Source organism: Anguilla anguilla, chromosome 9, assembly GCF_013347855.1.
Source record: "Anguilla anguilla isolate fAngAng1 chromosome 9, fAngAng1.pri, whole genome shotgun sequence".
NCBI lineage: Eukaryota > Metazoa > Chordata > Actinopteri > Anguilliformes > Anguillidae > Anguilla > Anguilla anguilla.
In genome coordinates, this window is record NC_049209.1 from 13,744,569 (window position 1) to 13,766,221 (window position 21,653).

General features: G+C 39.7%; 2 protein-coding genes across 2 annotated transcripts; one reads left to right on the forward strand and one right to left on the reverse strand.

The window, feature by feature from the left end:
* Positions 1–868: 868 nt before the first annotated feature.
* Positions 869–17,084, reverse strand: LOC118234831 (tyrosine-protein kinase BTK-like). The gene is made up of 18 exons (XM_035431623.1): positions 16,977–17,084; positions 10,851–11,008; positions 10,400–10,504; positions 8,785–8,866; positions 8,232–8,360; positions 7,801–7,862; positions 7,500–7,693; positions 6,843–6,905; positions 5,438–5,492; positions 4,737–4,816; positions 4,332–4,459; positions 3,941–4,015; positions 3,614–3,785; positions 3,160–3,376; positions 2,895–2,959; positions 2,512–2,630; positions 1,704–1,861; positions 869–1,462 (listed from the first exon to the last, which is right to left on the reverse strand). The coding sequence occupies exons 2-18, from the start codon at positions 10,989–10,991 to the stop codon at positions 1,391–1,393; spliced, it is 1,917 nt and encodes a 638-aa protein (XP_035287514.1). The 5' UTR covers positions 10,992–11,008; positions 16,977–17,084; the 3' UTR covers positions 869–1,390.
* Positions 17,085–17,487: 403 nt separating this feature from the next.
* rpl36a (ribosomal protein L36A) lies at positions 17,488–21,315 on the forward strand. Its single transcript, XM_035431625.1, has 5 exons — positions 17,488–17,620; positions 18,326–18,431; positions 18,548–18,615; positions 19,490–19,612; positions 21,235–21,315. The coding sequence occupies exons 1-5, from the start codon at positions 17,618–17,620 to the stop codon at positions 21,253–21,255; spliced, it is 321 nt and encodes a 106-aa protein (XP_035287516.1). The 5' UTR covers positions 17,488–17,617; the 3' UTR covers positions 21,256–21,315.
* Positions 21,316–21,653: the final 338 nt, after the last annotated feature.

Below are 21,653 nucleotides of genomic sequence, written 5' to 3' on the forward strand. Positions count from 1 at the left end.
TTTTATTACTTGTTTCTCGCGCATTCTCGTGTAAAGTTGTATTATGTAGATTTTATTTTACTGAGACCCTAACATTTACGTTGAGCTTATGATAGGGAAATGTAAACACGGTAGCTGTTTATCTGTTTGGACACCGCAATCGCTGCAGACCGTGCAATCGTAAATCATACAGTCGCCCACTAAAATATTACTTTTCGTTTGCTGCTTCGGTGTACAGTAATCTCGCACACCCCAAGGACGTGCACAAGAATGGAACGTTATAATTCACAATTGTCCCTTTTATCTAGTTGTATCAAATGCATGGGCTAAATCGTCTTGGCAGTGGATAATACATTGTGTTCAAAGACGTGTACAGGGCCACGCGTGTAAGTGTTGCAGCTGGGCTTACTGCGTGGTACTTACTTAAATCGGTTGCGTCGGTTTCATGAGTAAATTCTGTACGCGCAAAACACAGTGCAACAGTACATTGTTACAAGATAAAAAAATATGAATCTACTTTTCTGTACGCTTTTCTGTATTTTTATTATACAAGTTAATGTGATGTTAATGGAAAAAACATTTGAGTACATTTTTGCCAAGGTAATTGTAAAGATACCGTATCACAGGCAAAACTCCAATTATGACACTAATCGTGGAAGTTACACTTAGCATCATTGGTAAATGTATTGTGACAACACTACATACAGTTTTATTTATGTTAACAGTAAAATCCATTGATAATATTTATAGCTTACTTTGTTGACATTGGATTTTAGTTTTGCCTGAAATTATTACTGAAAATGCACATAACCCCATAAGCATTGGATTGCTTTAACAAGTAGCACAACAAACACACATACACACAATAATTTGCGTTCCAATGCAGATATCATGATTTTGAATGATTTAATGACACTATAAAATGAACACAGGCTCTGAGTGAACAGTGCATTTTAGTTTGTGTGGCTGGCAACATTGAAAGAATGACAAAAAATAATTAGAATTTAGTCAAGCAAGGTAGAAGATGCTAGACACAAAAGTCTCATTTGCTGAAACTGCCTATTCAAGTTTGTTCAATATTTTTATGGCTTTTACTGTCTAATCAAAAAACACAGTCAGTGGATTCCATTTGAAAAAACATAGAGGCATACATCAAATAATTCCTGAGACTTTTCAAAACGAATTAAAACAGCATTGTTCCACAGCTCACATTGTTTGGGTCCTTACAAGATCTCCGGCTTGAGATCACTTGTGAGCAAAAGCCTAGCTCACCAGACTGGATGGTCTGTGACTGTAAAAGGTGACCAGACTGGTGTCCACTAAGGCAGTAAACCTCAAGTTCAACTTTTCTTTGAGGTAATGCAAGAAAACACCACAAGAAATGTTCCAGGTCCTTGCTTTGGACTCCCACTTATTGAAGTTCATACAGTAGATCTTCAACAGTTATCACAAGGTCCTGAAATGTTGGACGTTCTTCTGGTTTCTAAGAATAAACACAATGCAAATCGGGAAAGGACACTTTAGAACAAAAACTAACAGGTGATATTCTGGTGTAGTAGCAAGTACTACACCCTTTCAAGATCAAAGGGAAAAATTCATGCCACTCATTAAATAGTTAAGTTACTATATGATCTTGTTTGTACATATATAAGAGAAGATAAAACGAAGATAACATAACATGATTGGTTCACATGTTACCAATACATCACCAGTAGAGTACACACCTCATGCCAGCAGCTTGTCATGATAGCATAAATTCTGTCATTGGCCAACTGGGGGCGATAGAGACGCAGGCCACACGACACCTCCTGAACTATATCTGTGTTAGATAAGCGCTCGTAGGGAATCTTGCCAAGAGTGTAGACCTCCCACATCAGGACCCCTAGTGGGTTAAAAAAACAGCAAAACTAAGGGAAAACAATTTCAAAGACTCCAGCACAGTCCAAACAAAAGCTTAAATCAAGGCAATGAATGAGGGGCGATGGTGGGTGTTAGTGAAATACATTTTGACTCACTTTACTGATCAGTTAATTCATTTTAGTACAAAGATCTGGTTCACTGTCTCAGTGATTCATTTCAGTGAGTTCCACTTTTGTTTAGTTCACAATTACTGGACACCATTATGATTTTTCACAGAATGTTCATTGCAGCTCAGCAAATGGCACTCAGGAAATGTGTGTAGCATCTTTGAGCGAGGTGATAAACAAGGTAACATAAAATAACATCCTCATAGGAAAAACCTTGTTTTGCATTTGTGATAGAATGTATTTATTAGTATTAAAATCATATTTTAAACATAATAAATCTAAGTATGAGCAAGATGTCAGTGCCTTCAATATGAAATAAGCAAATGTCGCAACTCTGGGGCCATGTCAATGTTCTGTAGAAAACTTAACCCTTTCCAATCAGAAGCCTTGTCAATTAATAAAAAGTATGTAACTATAAAAAACAGCATTATTTTTAAAATATCTAACAGTATAAATATATGATGAGCATAAAACCATGTTTGTTCAGTGGAGGCCGGGCTCTAACCGAAAGCCCAGATGTCGGACTTGCTGCTGAACTTGGAGTAGAGCAGGACCTCTGGAGGAGACCAGCGCACTGGGAACTTTGAGCCTGCAGAGCTGGTATACTCATCATCCAGAACATACCTGAGAAAGTAAGAAAAGGTGTGAATCGACAGAGAGAGCAGGAGACCGAGTAGAATCTCAGATGGGTTCACTCAGACAAACTAGGACGTATCTGTTATGTAGCGGTAGGTGCATGATTATGGGATCCTCTGCCATTTTAAGCCAGGTTACTTTAGCAAATATCCAACTGGATACTACATAGATAAGCAAATAACAGTAATCGCTATTCAGACATTTTGGACTTGTTGCAGGTGCCATCATTTAAAGGAGTTGCATAAATTTTACCGTGACAGTCCAAAGTCAGTGACTTTAATGGTCCCGTTGGAATCCACCAAGCAGTTCCTGGCAGCCTGAAAATAAATATTGATGGATACACATTTTTAGCATGGCAATGACACTGACACTTCCTCATTAAATAACGTTCATTGCATAAGCTATTTAGGACTTGAAAAACTGCAAATACTTAGATATTCCCCTCCTCTCCTGGCCGTGCCTATGACAGATACTGCACTTTATGAACCAGAGCAGAGTAGAGCATGCTGGTACTGACAAGGTCTCTGTGGATGTACTGTTGGGATTCCAGGTAGGCCATGCCCTCGCTCACGTCCTTGCACATCTCCAGGAGCTGGATGGAAGTTGGTTTCTTGAGAGAATCCCGTAGGTAATCAAGAAGGCATCCATTGGAAAGGAACTCTGTCACAATGTAGATGGGCCTTTGTTTGGTGCAGACGCCATAAAGTTGAACCAGATTCTCATGACGGAGCTTCCTAATAGAATGCAAGTATATGCTTGCTTATTCTTTGCAAAGATAGATTTACACACACGTTTTTCTTGTGTCAGTTCTGCCTGGAAGATAACACTGGAGTTTTTAATACGATTAATAACACATTTTAAATGGGCTCAAGAAGCAGAGCTTGTGCGTAAAAACAGCATGCAGAAAAGGTCAATATTATAACAAGCTGGCATCAAAATGTAACAACTGGCAGCTGGCAACCGACACTCACATCATGACTTTGGCTTCGGCGATGAAGTCATCCTCCGACATTGAACCCTCTTTGATCATTTTGACGGCCACGTCTTGCTGCCCTTGTAACTTCCCGTACTTCACCACGCCAAACTGCCCGCTGCCCAGCTCCTTCATGAAAGTCAGGTGGTGCGGGTCGATTTCCCAGAGACCTGTGGCCCGAGAGCAGAAATGGCTCAGGTGAGAGGAGAGGGATGTCAGAAATTGTGCTCATGCTTACCAAACAGCCTGGGTAGATCAAGCTCTAGCCAGCCTTCTGGATACTTGTTTTGGCATCCACATAATTGTGACCCCATCGCAGACTCACCGTATCCTAATCCGGCAGTGCAGGGTGCGTTTCTGGTTTTGTTTGAAACAACATACTTCAGTCTGCTCACCATACCTATGAACAAAACAAAACACACAGACTTTTGCAAGACCTCTTAAATGTCCACTTGCACTTGTGGTTGCAGATGTTTTTTTGATTCATTTAAAGTGCATCTTGCTGATGAAATTATTAAAAGCAGAGCTTGTCTGTGGTACTTTCTTCACTTCATACTGTAGCTATATATTTGACAGACATATGTTGCCATTATAAATTCTTATGGATATGTATTTTGAGAAGGTCAGTGAGTAATCTCTCTTAAGTCTGTATTGTCAACTTGTGTGTGTGTGCATGTGTGTATGGGGTGACCCTTTGGTCCTGCACAGAAGAGCACCTGCCGAATTGTGCTGGTGGTAGTTTATGAGTTCAGGAATGCTGCTAAAGCAGTGTTTCTCCGCCAGGTAGAAAAGCCCTTGTGGTTTGGTGCAGATGTTGTAGTGCTTGCAGCTACCCACTGTTTCCCTTAGAGAAGAGAGAAAAGCACAATATTAGAGCCACTGGGTTGGAAGGGTCAAGGGGCATCTGTGTGCTGCATGCAAGGCTTACTTCTGCTTCAGGTGCAGTGAACTGCAGGCCAGTGATGCAGCAGAGGCCCCCATGAAAAACCAGGAAATCATTTCCTTGATGTTTTCCTTTTCATGTAGTTATATCATTTTTTTGCCCAACATCTAACCACATTCAGCCATTCCCCTTCACTGGAACAAATGCCATGCTATTGACAAGTCTAGCCTGAACTCACCCTCCAAGCTTGGTGTAAACTGATACGGTGTACTTCCCAGCTTTGCTTGAGTCTCGTACCAAAAACCCACCATCTTTGTTCTGTGGGTAAGAATAGATCAGTCTTTTATACTTTTTGGTCCTGCCTGGAACTGAATGAAACACTTGGGCAGACAGCACTCATCTGCAGAAAATGACAATATGTACACACATTCTGCCTTTGTTTATATCTATGCATGTCTTTCTTTCGTCAGAGCACAGACAATTCACTAAGAAATTTAGCAAGTATACTGAGCTGGTGTTTCCAAACTTTGGTGCTGGAGGACCTTGGTGTATACTCGTGTGATTCCGACTTGGCTTTTTCCTCATAATAGGTTGTCTTGAAATGTTAATATCATACTAATCTCTTGAGGGTTATCAGCTCTAAGTTTAAAATAAAGAACTGTGTAATTTGTGCCAATAAACTTAGCAAAGTAACAACTTGTTACCTCCATATACCCACTCCTAATTAAATAAAAGCAAGTCATTCAGGTAGCAAATCAACATCTTAATTAAATTAAGATCCTCAATTCACATCTCAGAGGAAAGAGCCGCACTCATGGGCAGCATGAAAACTTTGAGAAACAAAGCATTGTGCCAGAAAGGCAGAATGCGCTATTAAGAACACTGCCACCAAATAACGTTTGGAAGGACAGGGGTGAAGTCTGTCTCTTCAGCACTCACCTCTGCCTTTAACAAGTTCTCTGCCTGACTGCGGTTCATGTTCTTGCAATACCAGCTGCAGAGGGAATAGAGGAACAGATATCCTTTCTACATTAGGGGCAGTGTCACAAGGCCACCAGACAACACAGGAAATCATGGTCACATGATATAAATGTGCTCATCACAGTTGAAGACCTCCATTCTGTTAGATTCTATTTTTTACAGGTGTGTTTTGTATTGAATTTACTTAATTTACTTAGGTTGAAACTATTAAGAACTGAACTCTACTTAAAGAAAAATCTGTTAGTTTGCATTAAAATGTATTTTGATGAGATTTTCTTTTAAATGTTCAAACTTGTGCATGCTCGTCATTCTGTTTTGTTATTACCAGGAAAAAAAAGGAGTTGGCTTGCTTTTTGCCTGGTTTTACATTCTTTCTATAAATCAATAAAACTATGTTTCGCAACGTAGCATGCTACATGAAGAAGGTACTGTATGTATGGATTCAGTGTATTTCATTATCATGCTAGGCTTACAGGGTTTGAGTTACAGGAAATATTTTCCTATTGTTGGTAGTTCAATATGCTTTTATCATATACACATTATTACATTACATTACATTACATTACAGGCATTTGGCAGACGCTCTTATCCAGAGCGACGTACAACAAAGTGTATAACCATAACCAGGAACAAGTATGACGAAACCCCTAGAAAGAAGTACCGGTTCAAGTACAGGGAACAACCGCATAGTTCAACTTGGACCCTGATGGTTAAACTGATTAACACTAACAACGAGAACGGCAACAACGCAATCTATGGAAAAATAAAAATAAATAAAAATACAAGTAGTCGTTAAGACAGGCGCATCAACTAAGTAACAGCTGCCTAGTTACAACCCTAAGTTTAGTCATTTACAGGGGGGGAGGGAGGGATGGAGAGAGGTGCAGCCTGAAGAGGTGGGTCTTCAGTCGTCGTTTGAAATTGTTCACAGTCTCAGCTGTTCTGACCTCCACAGGGAGGTCATTCCACCATCGTGGGGCCAGAACAGACAGGAGACGTGTTCTGGAAGTGCAGGTGCGAAGAGGGGGAGGTGCTAGGCGTCCGCAGAACGGAGGGATCTGGCTGGCATGTAGGGTTTGAATATCTTGTGAAGGTATGCTGGGGCTGATCCCTTGACTGCCTGGTATGCTAGGACCAATGTTTTATTATCCACTGAATCAAACATTTATAGACACTATATGAAAAATGCATGCACTAGGCCCTAGGTTGAAAGTGTTTTGCAGTAGTGAAGTTGTCTTCAGGGGGAAACCTCATAGATGTACAGGAAATCCTCTCTTGGAGAAGTATGAAGATAAAAACCCTGTCTTTATGTTTTTATGGCCTCTTTCCAGAAGGTCTTGACAGCTCACAATATCTTACTCACTCATACTTCTCAAGCCCATTTCCAGCCTTGATGACGTAGTTGCTGGGAATGTAGCCCTCTTTGCTGCAGAAAAATAAGCCAAAAGAGTGATCATCACATTGGCAAGGGCCGTTTCTTTTGGGGCTGCAAAATTGTTTTTTTTGAGAACATTTTCAAACACTTAAAATAGAAATTGGGATAAACTCCAGACAGAGCCACAAATGGCTGTTTTCTGTCTGACAATGCTAGAAAAATGCATAACATTTGTCTAGATCATTGGTGCCCAATCATGTGCCATGGAGGTCTGAGATTTTGCAGGTTTTCATTCCAACCAATCATTTCACCTGCTGATTTCACTAATGAACACAACTTCAACTAGAGAGGAGGGTATTAATCAGTGAAATTAGCAGGAAAAGTGATTGGTTTGAATGAAAACCTGGCCCTCCATGGCACATGATTGGGCACCTCTGGTCTCGATATTTACATGCAGCTTAATTTCTCCAGACAAATCTTTTTGACTGTTTTCTTCTGCCCTTGTGACTCACTGCATTTGTACAGAAAAGGCAATGAGGGTAGAGCAAATAATCTTCCTACTGCTATGTCCTGGAATGCACATTGTGAACAGCAAAAGTCGATAGTTCAAGTTGTAAACAGGTTCTGTATGTATGGCTTTCTCACCCATATTTGTCCCTGGCTCTCCACCAGTTCGTCTCTGACGTTTCGAGGACTGTGTATTCTTCACCCCTCCGGAGCTCCAGTTCCTGATTACCCAGGGGCGCAAACTCATATTCTGCTACCACTGCAAATCCTGTGGACGAACTAGGCCGTGGTGGGGGTGGGGGCTGTTGAGGAAGTGACTGAGGACTTGTCTCCTGAGAAAGGGGGAGGGGGAGGGGAGGCGATGGAAAGCATGTAACGAGTAATTAACTTTATCACGTTTATTTCTATGAGAGAAGAATCATGTAGCAGAAACACAAACCTCTTGTGGGGTTGGAGGTAGTGGTTTCCTGGATTTTCGTCGTGATGCATTACTGGAAAATCCTTGAGGGATAACAAAAATGAGAGGGAAGTCAGGTGCATTATTAAGCCTACAGTAAACCAACCAAGTCTTCTGTGCTGATCTGTAAAACACCTTTTTGGTTTTAGTTCCCTTTCACCATGACTCACTCATCGTCATAGGACACAAAGGACAAGATGCAATATATTAGTCAGACAGCACTAATCATCCACACATACTCCAGTGATACCTGGCCTAGCTCTGCAGGGATGGAACTTTTCAAGGCCTCACATCTTAAATACGACTGAAAGAGTGGTGAATTCCTGAAATGTCATAAGCCACACTACTGGCTACATCACATAACAAGGAACTGAAAAACTGGATTACCGCTCATGCAGTTATGTGGCACTGACCTCCGTTCTTGGTGTCCAGCACTCGGCAGCCCATAGCATGCTTGACCTCCTGCTTGCAGCACAGCCACATCCCATCAATCCAGAAGCACGGGTGATACTTTTGTGCTAAGTCCTTGTTGAACCTTACCACTGTGACCGGAGGCATGGAGGTAAACATGCATGCTTAACTCAATGAGGGATCATTTATGGGTTTTATTGGACTGACAATATAGAGGAAAACAAGTGCATTCACATGCTTTATATGAGTAACAATGGCAAACATGGCTAACAACATTCCAAGACCAGAGAGAATACATGCAACATCACTAAAGCACTTTGTGCAAGTGAACTTTACTAACCAAGAACCAAAAGACAAATTGCACATATATACAGATTACATCCATAATATAAACCATGAAAAATCCCCAGCCAAAACCTGAATTAGTATGCATCAGGACATGCATCATGCATGAATGAGCCTCAGCATGTGCATTGGTTTGATGGAAGAAATAGCCTTTCTGTGTCTCTCTTCCCAGTTGGGTGATAGGCCTGAAAGCAATGCAAAGAGACTGACCTTGTTTCAGCTTGTGTATCCAGCGCTTCCTGATCTCATCGCTCTTTGCAAAGATGTAGAGTGGTCCTTCATCATAGATAATCTGCAGTGAGGGGGGTGATTTTGTATGCCTCCATCAGTCTTCTAAAAAGAATACTGAAACTGTGCAGCAATTTGTACCCCAACCTACTGCAACCATTAGACATTAGAACTGCTGAATCACTGATGTTTTTTTTTTTTGCCACTGACTCAAATCCCTGGTTAAACTGTACCTTATCTCAACTCTGATCTTGAAATCAACTATCCTTAACTGCAGCAAAGTGTTCTGTGTTACAGTTAAGTATTAAGCATGAAAGCATGAAACTGCTGGTATGCTAGTGATGTCAGTTTTGTTTAATTGATAAGCAATTTTTCTACGATGAGTGCAGGACAATTTCTTTTCAGAGTTTACCAAGTTAAACTGTTAAAAGGAAGAGTGGTATATCAGTGCATCACATTTTCCTTGTACTTGAAGATGTTACTTAGTGACATGAAAATGAGAATGATTAAATGATAAATCACAGGACATATGTACTGATAATATACAGCAGAACATAGAAAATCACAAGCACACTGAATTTAGTTCAGAAGTACATGCCCTCTCAGAAATTTTCAACAGAGTCATGCATTGTAATATTGTTTAAAGAGTCGGTCTGTGTCTCTGAAATTTAGCCACGTGCACAGCTTTTGACTCGATGGCACATTTTTTTTTTACAGAACAAAAATAACTAACATACAGCATTTCCTGTCCACTGCCTTCTGGATCACATGGCTTGCTGAAATAACGTAACCAAAGTGCAAAAGCCTATAAAAGATGGCACTGTGCTTTTAAATATTTTATTCTTTATTGTATCCTGCACAACCTGTGGCACGGTCTTGCAACTCACCATTGTTAGTGAGCTGGTCTTTCACTTCCTCAATACTGCAGGTCATACTGCTAAAACATTAAGCACTAATTTTTCTGATGAAATATGGTTAGGGCAGACTCCGTTTGAGTACACGTGAGGGGAGGGAAGCAGTAGCGTTTGGGATGACTGCCCTGGTGGCCTGTTTTTGGATTCAGCTGCAACACCTGCTCAGCTTTAGGAGTGCTTCACTTCTCCTTTTTTTCTTCAACTGCTATCTAGAGAAGCAGCTCACTATTGTCTAAGGGCTCTGCTGACAGGTAGTACTTATTTTCCTTGCACCCACTCTACAGATTTATTGTCCTGGCAGCAGGGAATTCATTTTTCACCTGCTATATAAGAAGTACAGTTTGTTTCACCTTTAAAGAAAAGCATTGCCTGTATAATTGGAAGGCCCAAACAAGTTGTTTCCAAGAGGGTGTATGTTCACTGTAGCTACAAAGACAAATGAAGTCAGTATATCTCACAGAACACAGCAAGCCCATTGTGCCTGATACTCTGCGAGGAATTTTCTTTCCTGCATTCTTAAATTCTTTCCAATAATGCTACATAAACGTTAACTTAAGGAATAAAGGGTCAAATGAGGCAAGAAGAGAAGAAGAACTTATCTCTGGATCAAAGGCCTGAGTGAGGGAGTGTGAGAGAGAGAGGATATAGATATGACTGGTGTCAGATACCCAGCTGCAACTGACCTGGAAAGGGAACAGTCGCTCAATGGGTGCACTGTCCTCTGGAATCACTTTCTCCACACATTTGATCTTTTCAACATCCACTGTTCCTTTCAGGCACTTCTTTTTCTGAGCAGAAAGAGAAAGTCCAGAGAGAAGGTCCATTTGACGGCTCTGACACATTATTGCATGTGTTTTTGCTGGTTGTTGTTGTTGTTAGTACTAAGAACACTTCAAATAAATACCTCTTTACATAGCTGGTTTATAGTATGCTTGAAAAATTCTTGAAAAATCCATGCAAACACATTCCCTGTGTTTTTTTTTCAGTGGAACCTCCCCAGATGTTGCTACCATTATATATCATCAAGAAAAAAAATAAGATAGAAAAAGAAAAAATAAGATAAAATAAATAATGTGTGTGCCAGTGATGTATGAACACGGATTATTGTGTATTTATGTTGGAAAGAGAACATACCGCCTTCTCTATATCATATTCATAGTAGGAGATCTTTTCCTGCGTCAGAATGAACAACCTCTCCTTGAAGTTTAGGGGTGATGTTTTCTTCTTCTGCTGGGAGCGTTTTATGAAAATGTCTTCAAATATTGTGTCTGACATTTTCTAGCCAGCTCAGACTATATGGAGACAAAACAATAAGGAAAATATGGTCACCTCACAACAATGTTAAAATGGAATAAATGTGCCCTGTTATGGAGTAAAACTCAGTGAGTGACAAGACTCAAATACATTCCATTGGCATCTCATTTGAATCTTAATAGCCTGGTGCATAACAGTCCCATATTCAAACTTTCCCCATCTCAATGTTTTTCTCTCAGTTCCTAAGTAATCCCTGTTACAATGAAAGTCAATAATGTGCACATCACCCTCAATTCTCATATTCCTTTTGAAAATACATATGCTAGCAACAGGATACTTTCCTAGATGCGATTCAATGAACATTTGTCATTAAGTTTGACTAATAATTAAAAGCAAGAATTGTTAGAAGCATGTGTTGTAATTAAAGTTAAGGACAAATATTGATTGAATGCAGGCCATACTCTCTTTCTATTGAGTACAAATTCATTTGAAAATTTGTTTTGAATTCTTACTTACTTACATGCATACGTACATACATACACTACATTTCCACCCCTTCGAATTAGAGGTTTTGGCTATTTCAGCCACACCTATTGCTAGTAGTTGCATAAAATCAAGCATACAGGCATGCCATCTCCATTGACAAACATTAGTAGAATGGGTCATACTGAAGAGCTCAGTGACTTTCAATGTGGCACTGTCATAGGATGCTACCTTTCAAACAAGTCAGTTTGTCAAATTTCTGTCCTGCTAGAGATTCCCCAGTCAACTGTAAGTGCTGTTATTGTGAAGTTTAAGTGGAGCAACAGCAGTTCAGGCTCAAAGAGGTAGGCCACACAAACTCACAGAATGGGACGGCCAAGTGCTGACGCATGTAGCACGTAAAAATCCTCTGTCCTCAGTTGCAACACTCACTACAGAGTTCCAAACTACCTCCAGAAACAACGGCAGCACAAGAACGGTTCATCAAGAGCTTCATGAAATGGGTTTCCATAGCCAAGCAGCCGCACACAAGCCTAAGATCACCATGCGCAATGCCGAGCGTCGGCTGGAGTGGTGTAAAGCACGCTGCAATTGGACTCTGGAGCAGGGGCAACACGTTCTCTGGAGTGAAGAATCACGCTTCACTATCTGACAGTGTGACAGGCGAATCTGGGATTGGCAGAATGCATAGTGCAAACTGTAAAGTTTGGTGGAGGAGGAATAATGGTCTGTGGCTGTTTTTCATGGTTTAGGCTTGGCCCCTTAGTTACAGTGAAGGGAAAGCTTAATGCTACATCATACAATGACATTCTAGAGAATTGTGCACTTCCAAATTCGTGGCAACAGTTTGGGAAAGGACCTTTCCTGTTTCATGTCAATGCCCCTGTGCAGAAAGCCAGGTCCAAAAAGAAATGGTTTGCTTTGGTGGGGAACAACTTGACCAGCCTGCACAGAGCCCTGACCTCAACCCCATCAAACTCCTTTGAAATAAATTGGAATGCTGACTGCAAGCCAGGCCTTACGACCAACATCAGTGCCCAACCTTACCAATGCTTTTGTGGCTGAATGGAAGTGAATCCCTTCCTGAATGGAAAGCCTTCCCAGAAGAGTGGAGGCTGTTACAGCACCAAACGGGGGTCCAACTCCATATTAATGCCCATCATTTTGGAATGAAATGTTCAACAAGAAAATATGGGTGTGATGTTTAGGTGTCCACATAGTTTTGGAAATGTAGTGTACATACATACATACATACATACATACATACATACATACATACATACATATATAACAAATCCACTGTGTTCATGGATTGGGTTCTCATGACAAATTGCCTTGATGTGTATATGTTCTAGCAGTAAGACTTCTTGCAGTAAGTCTATGTGTTAACATGTAGCTTTGAACACAGCGCTTACACCACAGCACCATTCCTGTTTTCAGTTCTCAGAGAAAACATGGAGCCACAGTACAGCACACTGCAAAAGTCAGACACAGGCCTATGGCTCTCGGTCATGAGGCGGAAGTATTTCTGCCACACCGTCACCAACAGCACCGTGTCATGAATCTACAGTTCATGAGCATTCAACAGTCGTAACCTCTGGGGTAAGGCTGAATCTGAAGCTGACAGACAGGATAGTATTGATAGGCATCTATGTCAGAATAAGACCTTAAAGCCTGTAAGGTCAAAGCAGTGATATATATGTTGAGTGCAGTATTTAGGACCATTCGGTAATAATGTTTTTGCTTCCTACCAGCTTACTTTACATTCCTGTTTTATACATATAGTTTCCTTTTCATTTTCTTTTATTACTGTCATATTTCAAATCCACCTTGAATAATATTCTTTCATTGTTCAACATTCAGAAATATATTTACAGGACGCATTTCATCTTTCAAACTTTTGCATCCAGTAACTTGTTCCAACTGCATTACTGTACCGGTTCAGATTGGTTATATTTACCCGTGTGGCTTTGAAACCATATTTTATTTCTGAAACATTAAAGCACATTTATTAATTAAAGCACCATGTCATAGAGGTGTTTCTGTTCTGGAATATGAGAATGCAGAGCAGTGGCTGAATCCCTAACCCCCAGAGGAACTGAACATTCTCTCAAAGGGAAAAATTTGTAGGCCATGCCTAAGGTTTTTGATGCCAGTTTTTGTTTGCTATACACAACCAAATGTGTTTAAAGAAGTGGTGTGGCATTGAGAAGCACGTCCAGTTGCAATGCACTGAATGAAAATGTGCTACGTATATAAATAAACTCACCCTTATTGCTCAAGAGAATGAAATTAAATTGCATTACAACTCACAGATGTCCCTGGCCTTATGTTCACATCTCACTCATGCTATTCCTCTTCTCGTTGCAGATCCTGCAAACACTTGTGTTTCGGTTCTACATGAAACCAGACACACTTGCATTCCCCTTCCTATTCCCAATAGACATCAAGAATTGCAGGTCTCTCCTGGTCTCTCTTCTGAGAAAGCTACGGTACTTGGATGTGCAGAATTGCTTATTCACGATGCCCCTCTAACCATTTCCTGCTGTCAACTGCTAGATAATGAAATGTTTGGCATGCCACTACTCTGTCACAGTGACCAAAACCAAAAACATTTTCTATGCATGTGCCACATGATATTGCTTAAACTGGCATAATAATATGACATTACACTTGAACATGTGTAACAACTTGATAAGTACTGCTCTTGTATTACCATTGTTCATAAAGCTATAAGACAAAACGTGCACAAATAGCACATTTTAAAAAATGATGTGTCATACTATAAGGGTAAAATTAATTATTTCTACTCTTAGTCCCTGATTAATGAAGGGATCCACAACATTGCAAATTGAAGCTGTTGTACTACTGGCTTTTCAGATGAACTCATTTATATACAGTACTTGTAATGTTTTTTTAAATTTATTATCATAATCATCTCGATTTTTGTAAAAACAGGGAAGTTGCATCATTCTTGCCCTACAGAATTTCACTTCGGTCACAGAAATGATGTTTGCTGGATTCTGACAGATATTAGTGAGAATTAGGCCTATATGCAGCTTGAATCCATCTATCACTCTGGAGCTTTGATCGTTTGTGAGGTCAATATTAAATCCCATTTTAAGAAACAAAGAAACTCTTTACTTCATACGTCTCCCAGATCAGTTTTTCTTATGTCACAAAAAGAACCTTTGCGCTCTTGCTGTGTTCAATTTATTGTTATATAGTAAGTATAACTGAAGTTGTTTATAAATAGTCGGCAAATGAGGGTAAATGCTGAAGACAGTCCTGTATAAATAATGCATTTCCCTCTCTTAGCGAGACAGAATGAGGTTAGTCAACTAGTAGGCTTTGTTTTCTAGGTGGATACCAGAGACTGCAAAAAATAGGTGGATACCTTGCTGGGCAATTGACACTAAAAGCTGTAGTGCCGGGCTGACATGCTGAGTACGCACTGCAAGTCGTTTAATTCAGAGGAACTTCTCCTGACCAGACTCTGGCTAGAAGCTTCCTGCCTTTATCAGATTGCGAACATGACACATTTCAGCTGTGGTGAAAATGACCCATGAGGAAGACATTTACTGGCAGTCAAAAATCATCTGAAAGAACATCCATCTAAATATGTAAATATGGAACATGTATACATTTTATAAGAGGATCAACAATGTATTCCCCAGCTTTAAGTGCTGCTTTGCTTTGGGAAGAATTCAAGCTAGTGTAAAATGAATGGAAATGAAGGGAAAACACATTATTCATGTTCATCACGAATGAAACACAAACTTCCTTTGTTCTGGATTCTCCCCTTGTCATGTTGTTCACATATGTATTGATGGCTTTATGATGATGACATACTGCTTTATTTATCTTATTCATTGCACAACATAAAAGCGTTGTCAGCATTGTAGGTTTGTTAAGATGATACACATTTCAAAATGCTGCTGGTGGTGTTGAAGGAGCGCACGGGCCACAAAGCTATGTATTGCAGAGGTTATTGTATCAACACAGCACAGAGACTGCTGGATGAAACTCTATGCTACACACAAAGCCTGAGGCACAGCATGCTGTAAACAAAGTGTATTTTTAAATCAAAGGAAAGGTCATGATTCATAAAACAGAGCAAAGGGACTTTCTTCAAAACATCTCTCTCCATATTTGTTCTCCTTTACAACTGTGTCAGTTTACATTTTCTAAAGAGGCATATCCTGCAATGCTGATAGTGCTTTCATTATTGTCGAATCAGCGGTAGGTGGTTCGGCTTCTCTTTGGCACTCCTGCAGATTAAATCATTTGCTTAATCCTCCTCCAAATATGCCTTCTCGCTCAAATGTTCTTAGTTTTGGTTGAAAGATGAATGCTCTCATGCATGTGCCAGCTAAACCTGTCATCCTCTATGTATTAACAAAGTGGGTTTTGAGGCCTTCAGAATTTCATCAAAAAACCAAATTCCACGCATAGGCCAAGGGCCGCCCAAATCTATCACTTAAGCCTCCAAGTGAAACATCAGAAAACACGCACTCTGTTCTCATTTGGAACAATGTGGTTTGGAATAACTTAGAGATGCTGATGTTATCATCTTTGCTATGGTCCTGTAGTTTTTCATTTTTCCCTTTGTAATCACTTCCTAAATAAATACATAATTAAAGATTCTATCTGAGTCCTGCTTTACCCTAGTCTCTGGAGATGAAACTTGCCAAATGATTAAGCACCTGGCTAAGCAAAAAGTGTAAATTTAATACACAGATCCACAATCATGGCCAGTTTAAATAGCCTTTCCAGTGCTCAAGAAGAATAGCAAAGGCCAACAACAGGAACAAGGAATGCATGACTCTGACATGCTAGTGAAAAGCATGAACCCTCTTTACCATTATAAAAGAAGTGGGTTCCACTTGTGGATACTCTAAACATACACAAACACACACGCACACGCACACACAAACACACACACAGTTCTTAATTTGCCAGTAAAATAAGCCATTTGTTTGGCTAGAAGAGGACTTTTATCTGATCCTGCGGAACTAAATCCTTTCTTAAAATATGATTTTAAATGAGGAAAGGAATTATTTTAGAGATGAGGGGAAATAAACCAATGAATACAACCAGGAATACAATCCTAGGTTATTGCACAAATAATTAATAGGTTTATGAGAATAATACATGAAACAATTCAACATAAAGTTGTACATGATGTGAACTGCTTAAAAGGTAGAGGGCAGATTACTTACTATAACACAGTTATCATCACTGTGCTAGCTGGTGACTACGAACTATAATCATGATTGCATTATTGCATTGTTAAATACAGTTTTCCATGCAGCCCATAGATCGTATAATATTGTTGCTATGATGTACGTTTATTAGGAATATTGGATGAAGTAAAAATTGAATCGATAGTTTAAGTGTTATTCATGCATACCAGCAGCCTATAGAAGTCCCAAACCACAGTCAATTCCACTCTTCTACTTACTCGACAACAGCAGTACTCTGAATACTGTAATAGTACAACAAGCGCTAAGAAGTACTTACCTCCTCTCTGACAGTAGGTTGGCTGCAGTGAGGCAGGGCCAGAAGAGATAGCACAAAGACTTATCAACTCTCATTCCACTAGAATCTGTTGCAGTAAGACACCAAACCCCACCCTTTCTCAAGAACTGGCCTTACTCATTTCCCCTTTTGCTTCCTGCTTATTTCCATATTACTTCACAAGCATTAGTCTGAAGGCAAAGGTTTAGCATTTCAGCTTAAATATATTCGCCAAAAGTAGAATTTGCCACCAAACTAGAACAAATATTGGAGTAAATTCACTGTTTCTGGTAGACCTGCTTCTTTTTTCAAAGCCACTGGGGAAAACATAACCAATATTAACAGTATGTACAGCCAACAAGGGAGCACACGTTTTCAAAAATTACAGGATGAGGAATTGTTGAGTTCTAATTTTCAAGAACTGTCATTTTAGAGACCGTAGCCTGTTGCTGTCGCCAGTCGCCGTGTTCGGACCAGGAACTGTGGTTCGGACCTCACCACTTCATTTGTCTGTATACATCCTCGCCACAAGACGGCGACATTTTCAGATTCATAGGCAGTGAGTCGAAGTCGAAGTACAGGTTGTATGAATAAGTGCTTCCGGCAATTAACTTCCTCTTCGCCTCTGCTTCGGGAAGGCAAACATGGTAAGAAGAATTTGGGAAACCAAATGTTTTAGAATCACTGTTAATCTTACTATTGTGTAGTCCCCATTAACATTTCGGTCTACTGTTGTTGGCATATAGCCTCTTGCCGACGTATACATTTCATTATTTTTACATTTAAGCATTACCTTATTGTAGAATTTTGATGTTAAACATCGTCAGTAGTTGCCATTTCATTTACATGGAAAACATGGCCGACTGCTATGATCGTTTTCAGAAATCCATAGCGTTGGTATTTCTTAATATTTTAAAAGGTCTGTTATTCGTATGCAGGAGCTGTTAAATATTTATCTGTTGGAAATGTGGTCTATTGGAAAGATAATTTGGATAGTTTTGTAACTACGCTAACTTTAGCTTGCTAGCATCGATTTTCTTTTGAACCAGTTGTTTATGGACTACTACAGCCAATACGTGTTACTTGGCTTACTTCTGTTTGAATGAAAGCATGGTTGCAATTTTGCTAGCTTACGTGCTGCTAACTATAGTTAACGCCATACGAAGGAAAAGCCGACGTTGCCAACCTTAGGTTTCCGTATGTATCAACGACTGTTTTCAGTCTGAGTAAATTCATTTATGGGTGGTAAGTGGCTAGCTAGGTAGACATTCCTATTTGAATTGCTGCTTGCAAGATTCCACTCATGTAGTGCCACCTCCGTGTTTTAACGTTGCTCAATGAAATTATTATAGGTGAACGTGCCGAAGACCCGCAGGACTTACTGCAAAAAGTGCAAGAGGCACCAGCCTCACAAAGTTACCCAGTACAAGAAGGGCAAGGACTCTCTGTACGCACAGGGTGAGTGAAAGCCTCAGTTCTACATCCACTGGTTGTGAAGTTGTTGTACCAAACTGATATATGACGTAGAGTTTGAATTAAAAAGGCATGTAATAACCCTAAATTTATTTTTGCAGGTAAGAGGAGATATGACAGAAAGCAGAGTGGCTATGGTGGTCAGACGAAGCCTATTTTCAGAAAGAAGGTATTTCATCAACTAAGTGCTCCTACTTTTATAATAGAATAAGGCAGGTTTGTAGGGTGGCATAGTGTACATGGGAACTCTATGCCACCCTACAGACTGGGGGGTGGGGGGTGGGGTGGTGACTGGGGAGGTTTGACTAGAACACTTTTTATAGCATATTTGAGTAAATTGGTTAACTTCTGGCACAAGAATTAGTTTTAGATAACATCTGTCAACGTACTGAGCATGACTGTTGTATTGAGTGAGCAGCTGCAGAATCTGGGAAATTGGGGCTGAATTAAGATTTGACAATCACTTATCTTTGGAATGGGTAAGGAGTTCATTTCTGTGTGGATTGTAAGTTTTAAATGACAGTCATCAGTTTCCTTCCCCCTCCTATTTGCATAGGTTCTTCATTATTCCATGTTGCTTTCTCTGCTTTTTGTTTTGGATCGTACCTTGGCATCTTCAATTATTCAATGGTCAATTCTTTCATTGCCTGTTTCCGCTGCTCTCACTGTTCACAGAAATAGCGAAGACCGTTTAATTGGTTGATATTGCCAAGCATAAGGCGCTCGGAATCTGTTAGCACCAGGTGCTTCGAACAACACTATGTAATCGCAAAGTGATTGAATTTTCTGATTTGCACAAAAAATAGAAACAAGCATCCAAGGCTATTAAAAGGCCCAAACAGGGCTAAAAAGGTAATTCGTTTACTTGACATGATGATTCTTACTCATGTCTAATGAGTTGGCTGTTCTTTGGTAGTGCTCTGGCCGTTGTACATATTGTGATGCGGTGCGCTTCTGTGCAATGGAATTTCCTTTAAATGAATTGCCGATCATGGCTTTTTTGGCCCCCTAATATCAGTTAAATGGTTGAATTTCTGTCTCAGGCTAAGACCACGAAAAAGATTGTGTTGAGGCTGGAATGTGTGGAGCCCAACTGCAGGTCCAAAAGAATGCTTGCCATCAAAAGATGCAAACACTTTGAGCTGGGAGGAGACAAGAAGAGAAAGGTAAGAATGCTGCTTTACAGAAATGGATTATCCTAGATACCTTTTTTACATTATACAGGGACTTTACAGTCTTCACCTATGCTAATCCCATGCATTGGTAACTGGGTCAAACTTTAATTTGGGGGTGACATAGCTCAGGAGGTAAGAGCAGTTGTCTGGCAGTCGGAGGGTTGCCGGTTCGATCTCCCGCCCTGGGCGTGTCGAAGTGTCCCTGAGCAAGACACCTAACCCCTAATTGCTCTGGTGAATGGGAGGCGTCAATTGTAAAGCGCTATATAAATGCAGTCCATTTACCATTTAATTCTTTTGTAAAGTGTAGTATTGTTGTTTCTTAATTGTATCGGTTCTGGTGTTGTGGTTAGTTTCATAGCTGTTCCAAAGAGTGGAGTCAGTGCAAAAATTTAGTCCAGTGCACATGCCACTACCTGTTGTACCCTGCATGCACATAAAACTTATAAAACTACATGGAATTATGAAATCCTTTCCTTCAAGTTCTGAACACTGGGGTGCCAAGAACACTGCAGTACACCTAAAGTTAAAAATTAAAGTTGTTAGAAATGTAGACTAGTTGTCATTGTTGATTTTGTACTTAAGTCATGAAGTAGTTCAGGGAACATTTCCCTTTAAACAGAGAATAAGAGATGACCCCTGAGGGTCTGCTGATGTATATATGTGAAAAGGGAGGAGGGTACAGGTGGAAAGAAAAAAAAAAAAAAAACATTTACAGCTGAAAATCCCTTATGACTGTTTCATAAGGAATTAAACACATGCTCACGTGTTGGCCATAGTTTGGTCATATTTGAGCACAGTGGTTACTGAAATATGATTATAGAGATTTTAGCCTAACATTTGACCATTCTTAAAAAAATAAAAAATACTTTATCTTAAAGAATTGCTCTCTAGTTATCCACACCAGAATTTCTGTTTATGGAAGAAACCATTTTGGAATTGTTGAAGATGTAATACTACTTTGCCTTTTTGTTTCTTTGCCATGAATGCAGACTTATCTTTTATCAAAATGAAATTGAATTGCTAATCATCCAGTTTGTTGTCTGTACTGTGTTTGAGTGTGCATCATGTGGCAAATTGTAAAGTTAGAATTTTAGGTCTTGTCTTTTTGGCATCTTAGTGAAACATTATCTACTCCAGGGGTAGAAACGGAGTCTGGTTTGCTAGGTAGTTTGACCAGAATTGATGTCGCTCACCAGCATTTTAAATTTAATCATTCAACATTTGTGCTCACAAACAAATTGGAATTCTATCTGAATTGACATTTCCTTCATGCCAGAGTTGTACTAAAATTCTGAAGACAGACATTTTAGAGTGAAACTTTAATGTTGTTACATGCATACACGCACTACAAACTGATTTCTTACTTGGCAAACTCTCCTATTAGATTTTCATCAGGCAGTTTTATATTAAGTTAAGGCAGGTATTTGCTGGTCTTTTCAGCTTCAGTATAAAATATCATTGCAGAGACACTGAAAATGTACAGTTTTGCTGCTGAAAAATACCTTGATTGATGGAGCACAAGGGTTAATTCAGTGTTTTCCTGTTTGAAAATTTTCTGGAAAAATCAACAACCACTAAAGTAATCTTGTTTTTTTCTTTTCTTCTTCCAGGGCCAAGTCATCCAGTTTTAATCTGCATCTGGCACTTTCTGTGGAGTTTTTCCCATCATTGTCAATAAAAGATGAAACCTACCAGAAGTTGTCTGTTGTTCATGCTCTGCCACTGGTCTTCATATTGCATTTATCTCTGTGGTTTGATATCTGCAATGTGACAAAAGCACATGATTGGTTGATTTTGGTATACCTATGAATTTTTCAGTGTCTGGAAAAGCGGATTCTCTTTTCCTGTTAGATTTAGCCGCAGTGGTGGGAACATTTTCTTGTTACCCAGATTTGAAATCTAAAGCTTTATTGTATTGCTTTTAAGCTGTGCTATTGGGCTACTAATTTGTTGGCACAAAGCAAAAAATGGATTTCTCACAAAAAAAGCTTTTTGGTCCAAAATCAGTTATGGATCAAAATAATTTATG